Genomic DNA, 15,220 nt, shown 5'->3' with positions numbered 1-15,220 from the left:
GACAGCTCCAAGGCCTGTGACCACGACCCAAGCTGCCAGAGCCTTCCACTCATCCAAGTATTTTCTGAGTGACTCTCATAAGCCAGGCACAGTTCGGGGTGGGGAAAAGGGGACACCAAGAAACACCCCCTCTGATTTTGAGAAGAGAGACCTAGAAGTAGCAGGATGGCGTCACGAGGTGCTACCGCACGCGTCAGCAGGGCCCGAGCAGGCGACGTGGGTCAACGAGGAAGCCAGCCAGAGACCAGCAGGGGACGGCGGACCCTGAGCCGGCGAGTGTGCGCCTCTCTCACGGGGCAGCTGCTTGCCAGGGTCAGCTGATTTTTCTAAATGAAAGCTAGAGTTAAGCCTGTGTAAAATCGCCTGATTCCTCCATCTTTAATTAAAACAAAAACACTCTGCAAGCCAAGCATAAAAGTCATGTGGGGTCACACTGGCTGCTGCTGCCTGACTTAGGGAGGAAAGAGCAGGAAGCCAGCACAGGGCGGAGGGACAGCAGAAGCACTCGGAGCGTCAGGCCACAGAAAACCTTGCCGAGGTTCCCAGGTCAAACAGCCAACCGGTGCCCCAAATGGAAAAGGCGAAGAGTTTCAGGAAATTAAGAAGAGTGGTTGCGATGGCTAATTTTGTAGGGGAGAAGAAGAAAGAACAAAGATGTCCTTGGAAGGGTAGAACAACAAGAAAAGCTAAGAAAAGGCAGCTGTGGGCAGGAGGGCGATTTCAGGGCCTGGAGCGGCCACAGGCGAGCCGCAGGGGCAGGAAGGCAGCGGCCAGGGGACTGGTGGGAGAGCCCGGGCAGGAGGGGAGGGAGGGGGGTAGAAGCGCGTAGCTTGAGGCGAGTCCTGTCAAAGGATGCAGTTCTGAGGTGAGCAGAAAAGCGGACCGTTTTCCTACATTAAGGGGGAGCCAGGGGAAAGCAAAAACCGAAGGCGGAAAAGGAGTTGAATACGATGAGACCGGGTTCCCGCAGGACGAGAGACCTGGAAGGAGCGGGGTGACTGCGGGCCGGTGGACGAGCACCAGCAGGGGGACTCGGGGGCGGGGGCTGCTCTGAAGCTCAGGCCAGTCCCTCTGTGGCCGGCCGCTGATCTGCAGCCTCAGGGGGCCAGGAAGGGACTGGGGGGTGACTTAACAATGGGGCTCCATTCGCTTCCCTGTACTTAACGGACCTGACAAGGCACTGGGTTCTGTATGGGATTCCTTCTATTTGCTATTTGTTCACAAATGCAAACCAGAAGTAAGGAACATCTACAAACCCAAAGGATACATCCCAATGATGCAGTTTGTTTTGCAGGACCTCATTACCAGGTGCACGAATATTATGGAAGAAATATGTATCTCAGGAGGTCAACAATATCACTGAATTCTAAGTAAAACCTTGTCAGTGTTTTCACGCCCTGAAATGACACCCTGGCAGAAGTTCCACAGAGCTGACAGGCCAATGAACAGTGAACGAACACACGCCCTGCCCTGGCGCCCCAAGCAAACCTGTGCAGGGCCCTCAGGCAGCGGGGGTGGGGTGGGGTGGGGAGGCGGTCGTGGCCAGGGGGCATCCAGCACAGGACACGCTCAGAGTCCTGGCATCCTGACTGCGCTTCTGTTTAAGCGTGTCCTTCTCCTCGGCACAAAGGGAAGTTCTGCTCCGTTGTACGCGAGGACTAAAAGGTACACTGCTGCTGAACTCAATTACAAAGGGCAATGTTGTTTCACATTTAGGAAAAAATTTCCTGAAACATATTCTATCTCACTACATAGAAGCTTGCTCCCCGGTGGTTTAATGATCCAAGATGCTTCTGTTCACGCCACTTACGTGCCACACGTGCACCTAAGTGTGCAAACACCACAGCACATTCCCTTGATGTCCTTCAGAGATGAGACGGGACTTACCCTTGGTTCATTAAAATGAACCTGCTTTGCTTCTTAAAGTCTAAGTTGCCACCAAATTTACAACGTATGTGGCAATCTAATAAAATTTTTAGACTTTAACATATTTGGGGTTTAATAAATTTGTGATTTTTCTCTTAAAAAGGCAACCTCAGGTATTTGAAATTGTTGAATAATTAATCATTTCTGTAGATGAACCTTTTAAGTGCTGGAACTTGAGAAGTGATCATTATTTTTGGTGAAAATACAAATTGCCTCCCACACACTTCTGAGCAAAGCTTGCAAATGGCAGTGGCCATGTACTAATGTGAGGGGCACAGGTACTGCACATGCCGGGCACCTGGCACAGGGCAGGGGCCCAGGGCAGCCTCGGACTGCAGGGCAGACCCCAATTCACTTCTCAATTACTGGCTGTGTGTCCCTGAACAAGACACATCACTTGTTTAAAAATTGGGGAACAAATTTAACTAAATTATGGTTTAGCTACTAGAAAATTTATTATGTAGTCATAAAACTGATAGTTAGTAGTACTATAATAATGTACAGAAAGGCGAAATCATGTGTAGTACTATTAGGACATAGGGAAGAAAGATGGAAGGATCTTTACCAAAGTCATATGTGATGAGATTAAGGGTTATTTCTTTCCTTTCCAACTTTTCGGCAATGTGATTATCTTACAGAAATAATATCATGAAAAATACTCTTTACATAAGGTGTGGCTCTCAAGGAACCCAGGAAAACATTAAATCACCCGCACACAGAACTCCATTCTGCTAAGAGTGCCAGGTCTGTAACGGTAAAACTGGGTGCTGTACAAGTGCGGAGCAATGAGAGGCTGTCTTTGTTTTTGCCTAAGAAAATTAGGAATGAAAGACTTCATCATGAGAAAGGATAGTATTCGTTTGGACTTTGAAGGAAGGGTGAGCTTTCTACAGATCTGTGGACAAAGAAATATCCCAGATGAGCTCTAAAGGCAGAAACTCCAAGGTATGTTTTCCAGGAACAATCAGTAGATGAACTTAGCTAGGGCCCTGGTCACGTGCAGGAGGATATGGCCAGGCCAGATAACTTTAGGATTCCTTGGGGAATCACTGTGGATGTTGGACACCAGCTGGTCATTATTCTCAGCCTCTGAGTAAGGCTTACAGGATACCTGCATTTTTATGTTCTATAAAACCACCCAGAGTTCCGGAAACTGTCCCTTCATGCAGTGAGACCTCAATAAACATTAACTGATTTTTAGAACCTCAGCTCCCTGAATGTTTTCCTGATGAAAGACAAAAGGAAGCTCCTAAATTAGGAAGAGGCTTCTGAATCACAGATGCCTGCATGAAGCTCCTTGCCTAATTAAAGGGCTCCGTGTCAGATCGCGTCTAGTCAGGTCGCCTCAAGCCATATGTATTAAGCAGTTGTTCCTAGAGCCCAGAGATCTGCCTTTGCCATTAGAAGTTCAGAAACTGCTGCTTATTCTTCCTTCCTTCACTGTGGCACAGCAAAAGGCAATAATTACTTGTATCAAGCTGACAACACTCAGAAGAGATGACAACCCGCAGCACGGGACAGAGCCCACCGTGCTGGAAAATGCCACTCCCCTGTGGTCTATCAAAATCAGCAATGCAAGTATGATGCTAAGCAGCAGAGTAATTCTCCCTTACTGACTTCTCATATCTCTAAATTCCATTTTTAAGAATTAACTTAGAAACGAGAAGAAAGTTAGTGTGGAGAGCACATGGTAATTCTGTCCATCTGACTTTCTGACCATCTCTCTTGATTTCCTCTACAGAAACCAATTTACTTTGGAACTGAAGGGAAATTTGGATGCTACACAATATAGCTATTTTCTCTTTCCAACGTCCCCCAAGTTTTCCTACATTTCTTTTATAAAAAATGATTTCAATCAATTGAACATTTTTTTTAATTTTAAAGGAAAAGAATCCATCTAGAAATACCAATGACAGAATATCTTTTTGCACTGTACAACTCTCTCTAAACATTAAATAAAGGACTAGGGTCCCGGTTTTCTGCTCTCACTCTTCTCTACAGCAAAGGCTTCAAGTCAAGATGCTAAGTCACTGCTGCTCTGAGCTCCCCAAGGCCACCTCGGCATCTTCACGCCAGTGCCTGGGCCTCCACTTCTTACTCCTGGGGTGCAGTGTCTCTGCCCCAGCTCTGTAGAAGAGGAAGCTGGCACCCCCACCCTGAGGGCCACCGTGCTCATGAGAGCTGCACACAGGATCTTTCGCTGTTACCGCTGATAACACTTATTTCTGTTCCCTAGCCATAGAAACGTACCAAGATTTGCCTATGGGTTGATTCTTAAAGTTGAAAACCACATTTAACTGCCTCAAACTGTATTCTTTATGTATGTGCAACTTACTGTATGTCACTTATAATTCAATGAAGTGATTGCAAAAAATAATCCTTGACAATAAGGCCATCCTACTTCCGCTCAAACTAAGACAAAGGAATAATCTCAGTAGGTAAAAATTCATCTCAGAAGATTCCAGGGAGGATTCTCTGTATTAGAGATAAATAATCAGCAGAGCCTCTAAGATCTAAGTCATGGAGAATGGCTGCCATTATTCAGTGTGGAAAAATTCTGAACTAGGCATAACCCATCCTCATTAAGAAAAGGTCTCACTGTGGTCACACAGTAGGCCTTCTGGATTTGAGGAGCGTAACTTCCTGATCAGCACCAAGATAAACCAATGATAAATATATGCCTAAGTAGAGAATGATGAAGTATTAGCTGAAAAACGTAAAGCCAGCAACATTTAAAACCCAGAGTTTGTCTTTGGTTTAGAAGCCTTATTGTAAAGTCTCTTAGGCTGCTCACCCATCCCGCAGCCGTGCTTACTGGGAGTCCCCTTTGGGCAGGTGCTGGACAGGACCTGAGGGCTGGGGTGTGGCAGGGAGACTAGACGCTGGCCCTCCGGAGCTCACACTGCACAGGGGCAGGGGGTGCTGGGGGACGGCGACCACAGCAAAGAGCTCAGAGTCGTCACCGAGAGGGAAAATGCTGAGGCGTCGGTAACAACACGGGGGCGGCGACCACAGCTGCCACTCACGAGGAGCCGGGCACTGTCCTGAGTGCTCCTGGGCTGGGCTCACCTTCCCAAGAGGGCCCGTCTTTCACAAAGACGGAGACAAAGCCCAAAGTCACCTGACCATCAGTGGCAGAGCCGAGGCTTGAACCCCAGCCACCTGGGCTCAGAGTCCACGCTTCTCTCCCCAGGACCACACCACCACACGGGGGAGGTAAGGCCAGGGGGGAGGAGAGTCACTTCAGGGAAGGCGAGGGCACGTCCGTCGGAAGCGATGCTTGAGCAGAGAGATGAAGAAAGTGGAGCGCAGCCGTCCACCCGGCAGTAACTGAGGACTGGGAATAGTGGCCCATCAGGCCATCCTTACTTTAAGTTACATCTATAGCAGAGGGCAAGTTGCCAAACAACTTTTTGTTGTTGTTTAAAAAAAAAAAAGGTTAATATTTCAAATGAAAGACTAGGAACCAAAATAAAACAATGAAACTTAATAAAAATTTGTAGTTCACCATAATTCATATAACACATAATAATGTTTGGAAAAAAATCCAAACTCCCATATTTAGCACTTACTTCATTGCAATTTTTTGCTTGCTAAGGATTAGGTCACCCTTGTCCAAATGACCATTACACTTGAATGAGTCAGCTCCGAATAACAAGGTTGTTGAGATCCATCCTGTTTTATACAGAAGACCGGCATTTTGAACAAAGAAGCGAGTGATTTCTTTCTTAAAGTGCATTCGGTCCGTGACAACTACACCCTTTTACATACGCTGGCATGAAGTCTCCGGGAATTCCCTGGGTTTCCCCAGGAAACTCCCACCCTCTCTACACTGCTGCTGGTTCATGTCCAGGGAGGTCCTGTCTGAACAGAAGAGCATCTGTGACCTCAACGGCCCCTGGGACAGCACTCTGACGAGGGAATCTGCAGAGGGAAAGGTGAGTGCAGTGGAGGCGACAGAGTCCCGAACCGAGTTAAAACAGAGAGGCCAGGACTCAATGCGGTCGGATTCAAGGCCATTAACCGCCGTCCTTCCCCTACTCACCCCCAGCCAGGAACTCTGCTCCGTCCAAACCTTGAAGAATTTGTACTTTAAGAGAGAGAAGCACAAGTCACCACGCCACCAGGGCCTCCCCGCCTTATTCTAGCACGAGTGGAGGTCGCAGTCCACGGCTCCGGGATGCTGGGAGGTCGGAGGATGGCTGAAAGGGGGGTGAGCTATTCCCGGGCAGCCCTCACTACGCAGCCTCTGTACCTCCCACTCGGCCCTCAGTTTCTCTCTTGATTTGCCTCTAATGCTCAGCTCCTTTCAACCTGCTGCCCCCAATTCCAAAGCTGACCCAGAGATTCTGCTCCAGGCCCACAATGCCACACCCAGGCCCTCCTGTTTAGAGTTCACGCCCCGACCAAGGTCCCTGGGGATTTCCACCATCAATGCCGACAACGGGCTCCCACGGACAGGCCTGTGGTGAACAGAGACGTCTGGACACTCGGCAGTCAGTCCTGACTCATCTCCCTCGTTACGCGTGGCGGTGCGACTCCTTTATTTGGTCACCACTGTATTTTGGCAGACTCTAGACTAGGCTGATCAGAGCTCCAATATGCACGCAGAGGACACAGCAGTGCCAGGCCCCTTGAAAAACATCACTACAGTCGATCCTCCCAAACATCTGGAGGGCCACATTTGCAGCACTATTTAAAGGCAGAGGCACGGGCACTGGCGGAGCCTGAAACGTGTACTTGCAGTATGTCGGAAAATGACTTACAAATGGATTTTTGAAACACAGCCTGTTTTTATACTGGGGACAGTCTGAGCTCTGAAGTGGTTTTCAGAGCAATAGAAAAACTTCTATACAGGAAAAAGGCCCAGTTTTTCATCCCTACAGTTGGCAATCTGAGACTGTCTTGTAAGACACTCTATACTTTATTTAAATACCTGAATTTTGGTAGGTCACTGTTGAAATCTGCATCCCCTTTATTTCCCTACAGGCTAAACCAGCATCACTAATTCTCAGATGATCCCCTCCCACAGAAACGTCATCCAATGGCCTGACATCAAAGAAACGTTCAGTTTCCTAGAGACAGGTGATTTATTTACCTCGTCTCCGTTGGTCAAATTCTGGTTCAAATGAGGGAAATACTCATTTGAAAGAAAAGAGGCAGAAGAATGAAAATACCTTCTACTGGGGCAGGAGTTTATCTTTCCAACTTTAGAATAAATGATCCTAATGATTCAAGTGATGCTGAGCGACTGGGTTTGCCGTGGGTGGATCTTTCATGCCTCTCTGCACAATTCCACACCTGCCCAGTCACAAAAGTACAGCAATTCTTTCTCATGCATCACAAACCAAGTATCGGCATGTAATACTGACAATACCTAACATGTAAAGACAGGCTTTCATTCCTAATCTCATGCTTACCCAGGCTTTTCAGCATAACTATTCAAGGACTTGGAAATGCTTGTAATTTTCCATGATCCATGGTTAGAACATATAAATAATGTAAAGAAAGGGTTGCCTGAGAGCTAATAATTTTTTTCTGTTGTTTACTTGCAAAGGAAGGAAAAAATATTTCAGTAAGCAGGAACATCAGAGGGGGATGGATAAAATTTAAGGCTCATACATGGTTTGAATTACTCTCTGTGGATATATGGTAGTCAAACTGATTTTTATGAAAACTTTAGCAGCCTCGCTCTCTATGGGGGAACTGAGGGCTGGCGACAGTGACAGTTTATCATTTTAGTTTTCAGAAGCATGCCAAAACAAATGCCTCAGGTAAAAAGATAGGAAAATAAGTGATGGTGGTTTTCTTTTTTACACACCTAAGATTTGTGCTTTGATATCCGAAAGAACAGAGTTACTTCCAAGTCTGCGCTCTTTTTGGCTTTGGTACATGCTGGTCTTCCACATGGATGTTCTTCCTGCCATAAAAATGTACCTTTTTCATTTCTCTTGATTCACCCATTTGCCTCTCACACAGATACCACTAAGAACTTGCTCCTTCCAGAACCTTCTGTGACCTCAGCTAAACTTGTGTGGTCATTGGGCTTGTTTCATCCTTTGAAAATGCCTTCATTTGTTTTCAGCAAAAATTCTGACTGAAGGACACATGATGTAATGAAAGCGTATCCTAAATTGTAACTTCCTGGTTCATTTTTAATTGTGTTATCCTTTAAAATAATATGACCAGGTTACTTTATACATATTCTCTAAAAAGACTTCATGGTCTGGCTGGCCACACTCTTCACGAGTAAAGCTGATTAAAGAAGGGAGGGGACTAAGTTGTTGCTGGGGTGGGATGGAGGGAGAATCGTTCATTCATTTAATGTTTATTGGAGGCCTACTTGCAAATCAAGTTCTGCTGATGTGACAAATAACAAAAGAAATAAGTAAACAGATACACTCATCTCCCACCTCACTCAGGAACCTATCAACCTTCCGATCCTAAAGCTGACGGATGGAGTGGACACCTGGGAACAGCACAGGTGCTGACGGGATGCGTACAGTGACGCTGAACAAGACACAGGAATGCTTTCAGCAGGGGACAAAAAGGGTCTCAAATGTTTCAGGGTCTTTAGTAACTGTAGGGCAGGATGGAGGAATTCTTCCTCACCCAGCCGATGGCCTGGAACAGGGCGGCGCTGTGCTCTGTATTGTAAAACGTCTTCTTTTGTAGGCTAGATTTTTGTCTTTGATTTTTTGTCCCTCCAATTTTATTGAGATATAATTGACACACAACAGTGTTAGTTTAAGGTGTATATCATAATGATTTGCTATGTGTATGTATTGCAAAATGATTGTGAGGACTTCTTAATACTCAAATTGTATAATTAAGATTCATTTGCAAAGCTGAATATTAACAAGACTGAAGTTTCTGCAGATTAACTTACCTCAACATAGGAAATTGGGAATATTCCTATTTTGTCTGCCAGCATTCCTTCAGCCCAGTTTTCATCCACTCGGCGGATAACAGTCAGAACATCGTCCTGAAGAAACAGCAAACATTAGTCTCCCTGACCCCACTGAGCCTGTCAGCTAACTTTCCTTCTCAATAAAGGAGGGGAGTTTTAAGGATGCATGAATTTAAATGCTGCGACAGACCCAGTCATAAGTTCCCAGGACTCAGCAGCTTCCCCGACCACCTCCTACAGGCCCTTTCCGCGGGGGAGAAGGAATCGTAGGGTACGTCCACCATTAAGAACCTCCACTCTTTGCACCCCTGTGCTTATGCAAGAAGGGTGATGACCTGTGTCCTACTGCCCCGAGGATTACATCCGTGCAAGAATTCAGCAGAGAAATGGCAGGAAGACCCTCATACTGTACAAGGGATCACGGATGATTACGATAAAAAAAAAAAAGTGAAGACATGTAAGAAGAAATTTGCCTGAATGGTACTATAATTGAACGTCCAGAATATGGAGAAGTAAGTCAGCCACAGGGTGACCAGCACGAGACACATGCTGGTTCCTGGCAGAGGCTCGCGGGGTGAAGACAGCCAGCTGGAGGCTCATGGGGGGGTAAGAACTTTGGGCTCCCTGACGCGTAAGCAAGAATTTCCTTGCACTTAGTAGGAAGTTTAAAAACCTCACAGCCTGTATAATGTAACCATTTTGGGTCTGCTTTTGACTTGGACTAGTGTAACCCCTTCATGAAATAAACTGAAAAGAGTCAAAATTGAAAAAAATTAAATGCTCTGACATTTCTTTAGCACCTGAATCCAATACTGTCACGGCCTGAGCGGTCGCTGTCAGGCTCAGATCGCACCCCCCAGCGCTGCCCACCCAGCCTCCTCAACGTCCGCTTTGCACAGATTCTGGGGCTCTTTTCACTTTCTCTCCAAAAATACAGCAAACGCCTGTTGAAATGCATATCCTACTTCTTTTCTTCACAAAAGAACATAATACTCTGCTTAAAATTCCAAAGCATTTTATCAATTCAGTTGATATACTCCTGCGTGCTTTCCAGCAAAGAGATTTTTATGTAAAATAAGGAAGTCATGATGTTTTCATCTTGTTATTCATAATGCAGGGAATTAAAATCCCTGAGTGGCATATAAACACCCTATAAAGTAGCTGAGAATTAAATTTAGGCTCCAAATATGAGAATGGCACCACAGAGAGCACCCACCAAAATGATCTTTCCCATGAAAACAGGCTACGCACAGAATTCCTCTCTCTGTGACTTTAAGAGGACCGCTTCCAGGTATTTTTAGAAGCACAGTGAGACAGTTCATCTTTTTGCAAAAGGAAGTACAAGCCACATTCCGTGCGCCCAGGTGCGGGGAACAGAGGCTGGGCGGCCGGGCTCACTCGCACTCACCTTTGCAAACGGAAGGCAGTCTTTGTCTGCTTCCTTGTCTTTCACTTCAAAGTCATAAAGTGCTTTGCACTGAGGCGGGGGCTGAGGCAGCGGCTTGATGATCTGCACGAAGTTGCTGGGGAAAAAGCCGTGGACCCCGTTGACTTCCCCGTGGAACCAGTTTTCATCCACCTGCCGCCGCAGTATGATGAGGTCGCCTTTGCTGAACTTCAGGTCCCCCGGCTCTTTCCCTTCGTAGCTGTGTATCGCTTTAGCACACGGTAACTGAGGCACGCCCTTAAGGAAAGAGATGCATTTGAATGACAGGATGGCCAGGAAACATCTGAAAATGAAATTGTGCTTTCAGGTCAAGTTCTCAGGTCAAGGCCAGCACCACACCTTGCCCTGTGAAGAAATCTCACGAAACAGCCAACACAGACGTCGCGGTGGGATAAGAACAGCAGAGCCTTCCGTGCCCCGGTCTGATTTAGCAGCGCGACTGGCTGTTTGGGGATTTTAGCACATGGACACACAACCTGCTGCGTCTGGTTCCCTGGCATAAAATTCAAGAACTCATAAAAAACAAACTTAGTATCTGATATTAACTACTTTATTTAGCAGGATAAATTATAAGCACTGAGAAGAAAAATTCAAACAAGCACAATTCATCGCTTTGATAACTGCCTTAAGCTTGACTGACAGGCAGCAGTTTGGGTGTTGGCAAAACCTGTCCTTTAATGTGGGCCTACTATGTGCCACGGTCTGGAGTGTAACAGTGGGTAAGTTATAGCTGCTGCCCCCTTGGAGTCTATGACCTGTATTTGTACAGACACGCATCTTTTCAAGCTGCACAAGGTCACGGACCTTTGCTCTTCCCCTGTTAGGGAGCACAGCATGAGGTTTTCAATGCTACTGCCTTACATTACAGCTTCAAGTGACGGGTTTAAGAATGTGTGTGTACGGGGAGAACAGTGTAGCACAGAGAAGGAAATAGTGAATCTGTGGCATCTTACTACACTGATGGGCAGTGACTGCAATGGGGGCATGGGTGGGGATTGATAATATGGGTGAATGTAGTAACCACATTGTTTTTCATATGTAACCTTCACAAAAGTGTACATCAATAATACTTTAATAAAAAAGAAATGTACCAAAAAAAAAGTGTGCATAGCCCCAAGGCGACCTAATCATGCACCAGATCAAAAATGACACTCCCCAGTGGCCCCGGAAGAGCCGTCTCCAGCATCAGGTGCCCCTTGAAGATCATGTCTGGCTTTTCTGGAGCTTTGCGCCCTATATCACCGATTCAGAGCATAAATGGCAAATCAAGCACACCACAGTCATTCGCTGAACGGGATTTCTGGGCTCCTTCTCTTCATGGACTCCCTCATTGATTCATTCACCCCAGAACATCGCCCAACGGTTCCTTGCTACCAGGTGATGTGCTGGTGCCGAGGATCTGAAGAGGAACAGGGCACAGTTCCCGTGCTTAAGGGCTGAGACACGAGAAATGATCACGACACGATGTCGGGACGCACTGGTGGGGAAACGCCCGAGGCAGGGGCCGAGGGCCGAGGCGTCTGGGGCGCAGCGGGCAGGGGCACGAGCCAGGGCGCTGAGCGGGAGGATGAGGGAAAGGGGGGCACTTGAGCAAAGGCGTGGGGCCTGCTGCGCGGGGACTGGGCTTTCATACAGGTGCGCATCCCTGGCAGGAACCGTGGGACGCAAAGGGCAGGAGAGGCGGGCAGAGGCTGGTGTGTGGAGGGTCCCGGGCACCGTGTGTTGGGGCTCCAGCCGCTGCATCCTTCGGGCCACGACAGCACAGCGCAGGCCAGCGGGGCCGAAACGCCGTCCCCCGGTGAGGCGGGGCTGCAGGACCGCCCCTGTGCCCTGTGCCCCCCACGCCCTGCCCACCCCAAACAGTCGGGGCTTTCACTGTGATGGAAACCACTCCAGAGCTTTTAAACATCGGTTTAGTTTTGTCAGATATTCAGAGTCAGAACTACCCACCAGCCCAGCTACTCTTGTTAAATACCTGTGTCTGGGTCACAAGGGGTGGTGGGGGGCGCAGCCAGCTATGGGCTCTCCAAGCGCCCCCGGCAGGCGTCCCGGCCCGGCCCGTGTGAGGCGCGCGTCGTGGGTCGGAGCCGTGCCCAAGGCCGGAGTCCTGGGGAGGCAGCGCGGGGCCTTCCTGTGCCCCTGACTCCCGGACCCCGCCTGCCGTCGTCGGCCCCTCCTGACCGTTAACGAGTCCGCGGTGCCCCCTGGTCACCCAGGAAGGGAAACGCCCATCTGGGACCCTGGTGCCTCACAGGCCTGGGACGCGTCGGTTCATTCAGTGCCCGGCCTTGCAAGGATTCCAGTTTTTGTCTAAACTCACAGAGATGCCCACTACATTCTCTACTTTATTACGTATTTCTTGAAGTCTGGTTATCACAGTTTAACAATAATTCTCTACTTTATTGCGTATTTCTTGAAGTCTGGTTATCACAGTTTAACAATATTTCCCAAAATAAGTCTGAGGAAGTAACAGTGAGAACACAGGGCAATAAATATCTCCACGTGAGAGACAGCAGGCACCACCCGGCCAGAGTGAGCCGCCTCCCAGGGCACAGTGGCTGGCACTGGGCACAGGGGGCACACAGGCCAAATGGCCAGTGAGCCTGGCTCTGAATCCCAGTGAGGCCGCTCTCAATTGCTGTGAGATCCTGGGCAGGCTGACCTCTCAGAGCCTCAGTTTCTTCATCTGGGGGGTTGTGAGGGGTCAGTGAGGTAACGTATGCAAACTAGTACACACGGCCCCACAGGCAAGACCCGCTTCCCGCACCAGCATCGCCCAGAGTGGGAACCTGCTCCCTGGGGAACACAGCCCCTCAAATGCATCTGCCTCCGTGCAGCCGGACACTTTTCCTCTTGGACGAATTCACACAGCAATTACATTCTTAATGCACAGTCACTGCAGAGAGATGCAAAGAATGTGCCTCCTAGGAAGTGTTCAGAATTTTCAAAATGTGCGTTTCTGAAACACACATTTGTTTTCTGAGTGGGATCCATTCATCTTCTGACTGAGCAGAAGAAATTACAAATTCACTGCCATGCACCGTTTAATAGGGGTGGCATTTTAGATGTGGCTGCAGTTCATCTTGACAGGGCTACTGTAAGGCACTGGAAGCCTGCATGAATTAAGTGAAAAGCCTATTACTGACTCAGGGACAAATAACTCTATTCACCACCATGGCCTGTTCTCCAGATCTTTCCCCACCTCAATTAGCTCCATTTGGCCCACTCTGTCCAAACCCATGCACACAGACACAGATCTAGCACTCTTAGAAACCGTTCTCAGCTGCTCCTCGAAGAGGCCTGTGAATTCCAAAGCGCCCATGGTACGGCTCCTTTGTGACACGCTGATGTGGAACTGAAGGAATTTATTTCTTTGTGGATCACTTCCACACACCAGTGGCCTAATGGACTTCCTAAGTTTTCCACCAAAGCAAATCTACTAAGTATTCCTAAAATCATCAAACATGCCTAATATAATGAGTGGCAAGGATAAACTTACACGCTGACAGTGACGCACATGTGGGGGCCTCGTTATAACCCTGAGGCTGCCATCTAAAACCACGCACACTGACTCGCTCAGTCTTGACTGCTAAGGTGACCCTCAGCGGCCAGTTATCACAGACAACGAGTCCTAAAGCTTACCGCCCTCTAACTCACGTGCAGGCATTTATGTATCTGGCTCTATTTCTCTGCAGTATTCATTTTCATGAATTCTAAGAGGCCAAAAAGCCACTTTGTATCAAGTTACCCCAAAAATGGTTTCCTACATTAAATAAAATGAATTCTACTCTGATTTCAAATCAAGCAAAGTTCAGTAATATTTAAAAGATTTTTCCCACACAGACTACACATGATTAAGGAAAAACAGCTAAATGACTTGGAAGAGCAATAAAAGATTGTGTTTTCCTCTTGCAGCATCTGAAGGGTAAAGCCAAACAACTGGTGATGCCCTGGGACTGCCCTGTGGGCAGGACACGTCCAGGGCCCACGGGGACACTGCCTTCTTGTCCGTCTCCTTAGAAAGGTCTGTGAGGCCCGCCACGACCCGGGCCCTCTGCCCTCTGTGCCTTCAGCAAGCTTCCCAAACTGCTGCTTTTTCCTGTGCCCTCTCATCAAGGCCCCTGCGGATCTCAGAGCTTCCATTTCACTTGGCTACACACAAGACGGAGGCTTAAAAGGAGAGAAAGCCGGAGAGAACTGACTCTGCCATCTACCCTCGGGTTCACAGCTATCGTTCATGCTGCCAGCTTATCAAAAAGCTTAGCACTTTAGACAGGTGAATGACTGTAACAATAACAATTCTTAATCTAAACTATACTTCAATGAATAGTGACTATTTTGCTCATACAAAAAAGAATGAATATGACAGTGGCCAGTTTTACTTCTCAAATAATTTTTGCTTCTAGTTATATATACAGGTATATTACACAACATTAAAATCCTTATGAGACACGCACACAAATGGTTTTGGTTAAGTGCTTGTATCCCACCATAACTGGAAAGTACTCCTTGCTGATCTTGCTGTGCTTCCAGCAGGTAAATAAAACAGTCACTGCCAATTTATTTTATAGACTCTAAATGCCGATGCCAGATATACATGGAGGGCAGCCTCTTTAAATTCAAATTCCTTCATGCACTTCTTACTGTTCCATCAAGTAAGAGATTCAATGACCTTCTAAAAGGACATCCAGAAGATACTCTTGTCGTGGGAACAGCAATAAAATGGCATAATTTAATAATTTAGTTACATCCAAATTGGCACAAACGCTGGCTGATTTCAATTTGACTTCCAAAAACTTCCCAGAAAGAACTGGGACACAAAGAAATGACAGTACTGGGAAGTGCTGTGACAGAGTAACAAGTGGCAGAATGGATTGAGGAAGGGACTTTTTAAAATGTCCTCTGTGCAACAAAATACATGTTGGCCTTTTCCTATA

At 47.3% G+C, this 15,220-nt stretch overlaps 1 protein-coding gene across 3 annotated transcripts in view; it reads right to left on the bottom strand.

The window, feature by feature from the left end:
- The window catches only part of SH3RF1 (SH3 domain containing ring finger 1), a 155,261-nt gene that overhangs the window by 37,459 nt on the left and 102,582 nt on the right, over window positions 1–15,220 (bottom strand). For all 3 annotated transcript variants that reach the window (XM_073232833.1, XM_073232831.1, XM_073232832.1), the window contains exons 3-4: window positions 10,245–10,520; window positions 8,816–8,911 (exon numbers count right to left, since the gene is read on the bottom strand). In XM_073232833.1, the coding sequence (XP_073088934.1) occupies window positions 8,816–8,911; window positions 10,245–10,520 (372 nt within the window). The remainder of the gene's footprint in view (window positions 1–8,815; window positions 8,912–10,244; window positions 10,521–15,220) is intronic.

Source organism: Manis javanica, chromosome 3 (genome assembly GCF_040802235.1).
Source record: "Manis javanica isolate MJ-LG chromosome 3, MJ_LKY, whole genome shotgun sequence".
Classification (NCBI taxonomy): domain Eukaryota; kingdom Metazoa; phylum Chordata; class Mammalia; order Pholidota; family Manidae; genus Manis; species Manis javanica.
This window is presented reverse-complemented; position numbering and strand designations above follow the sequence as displayed.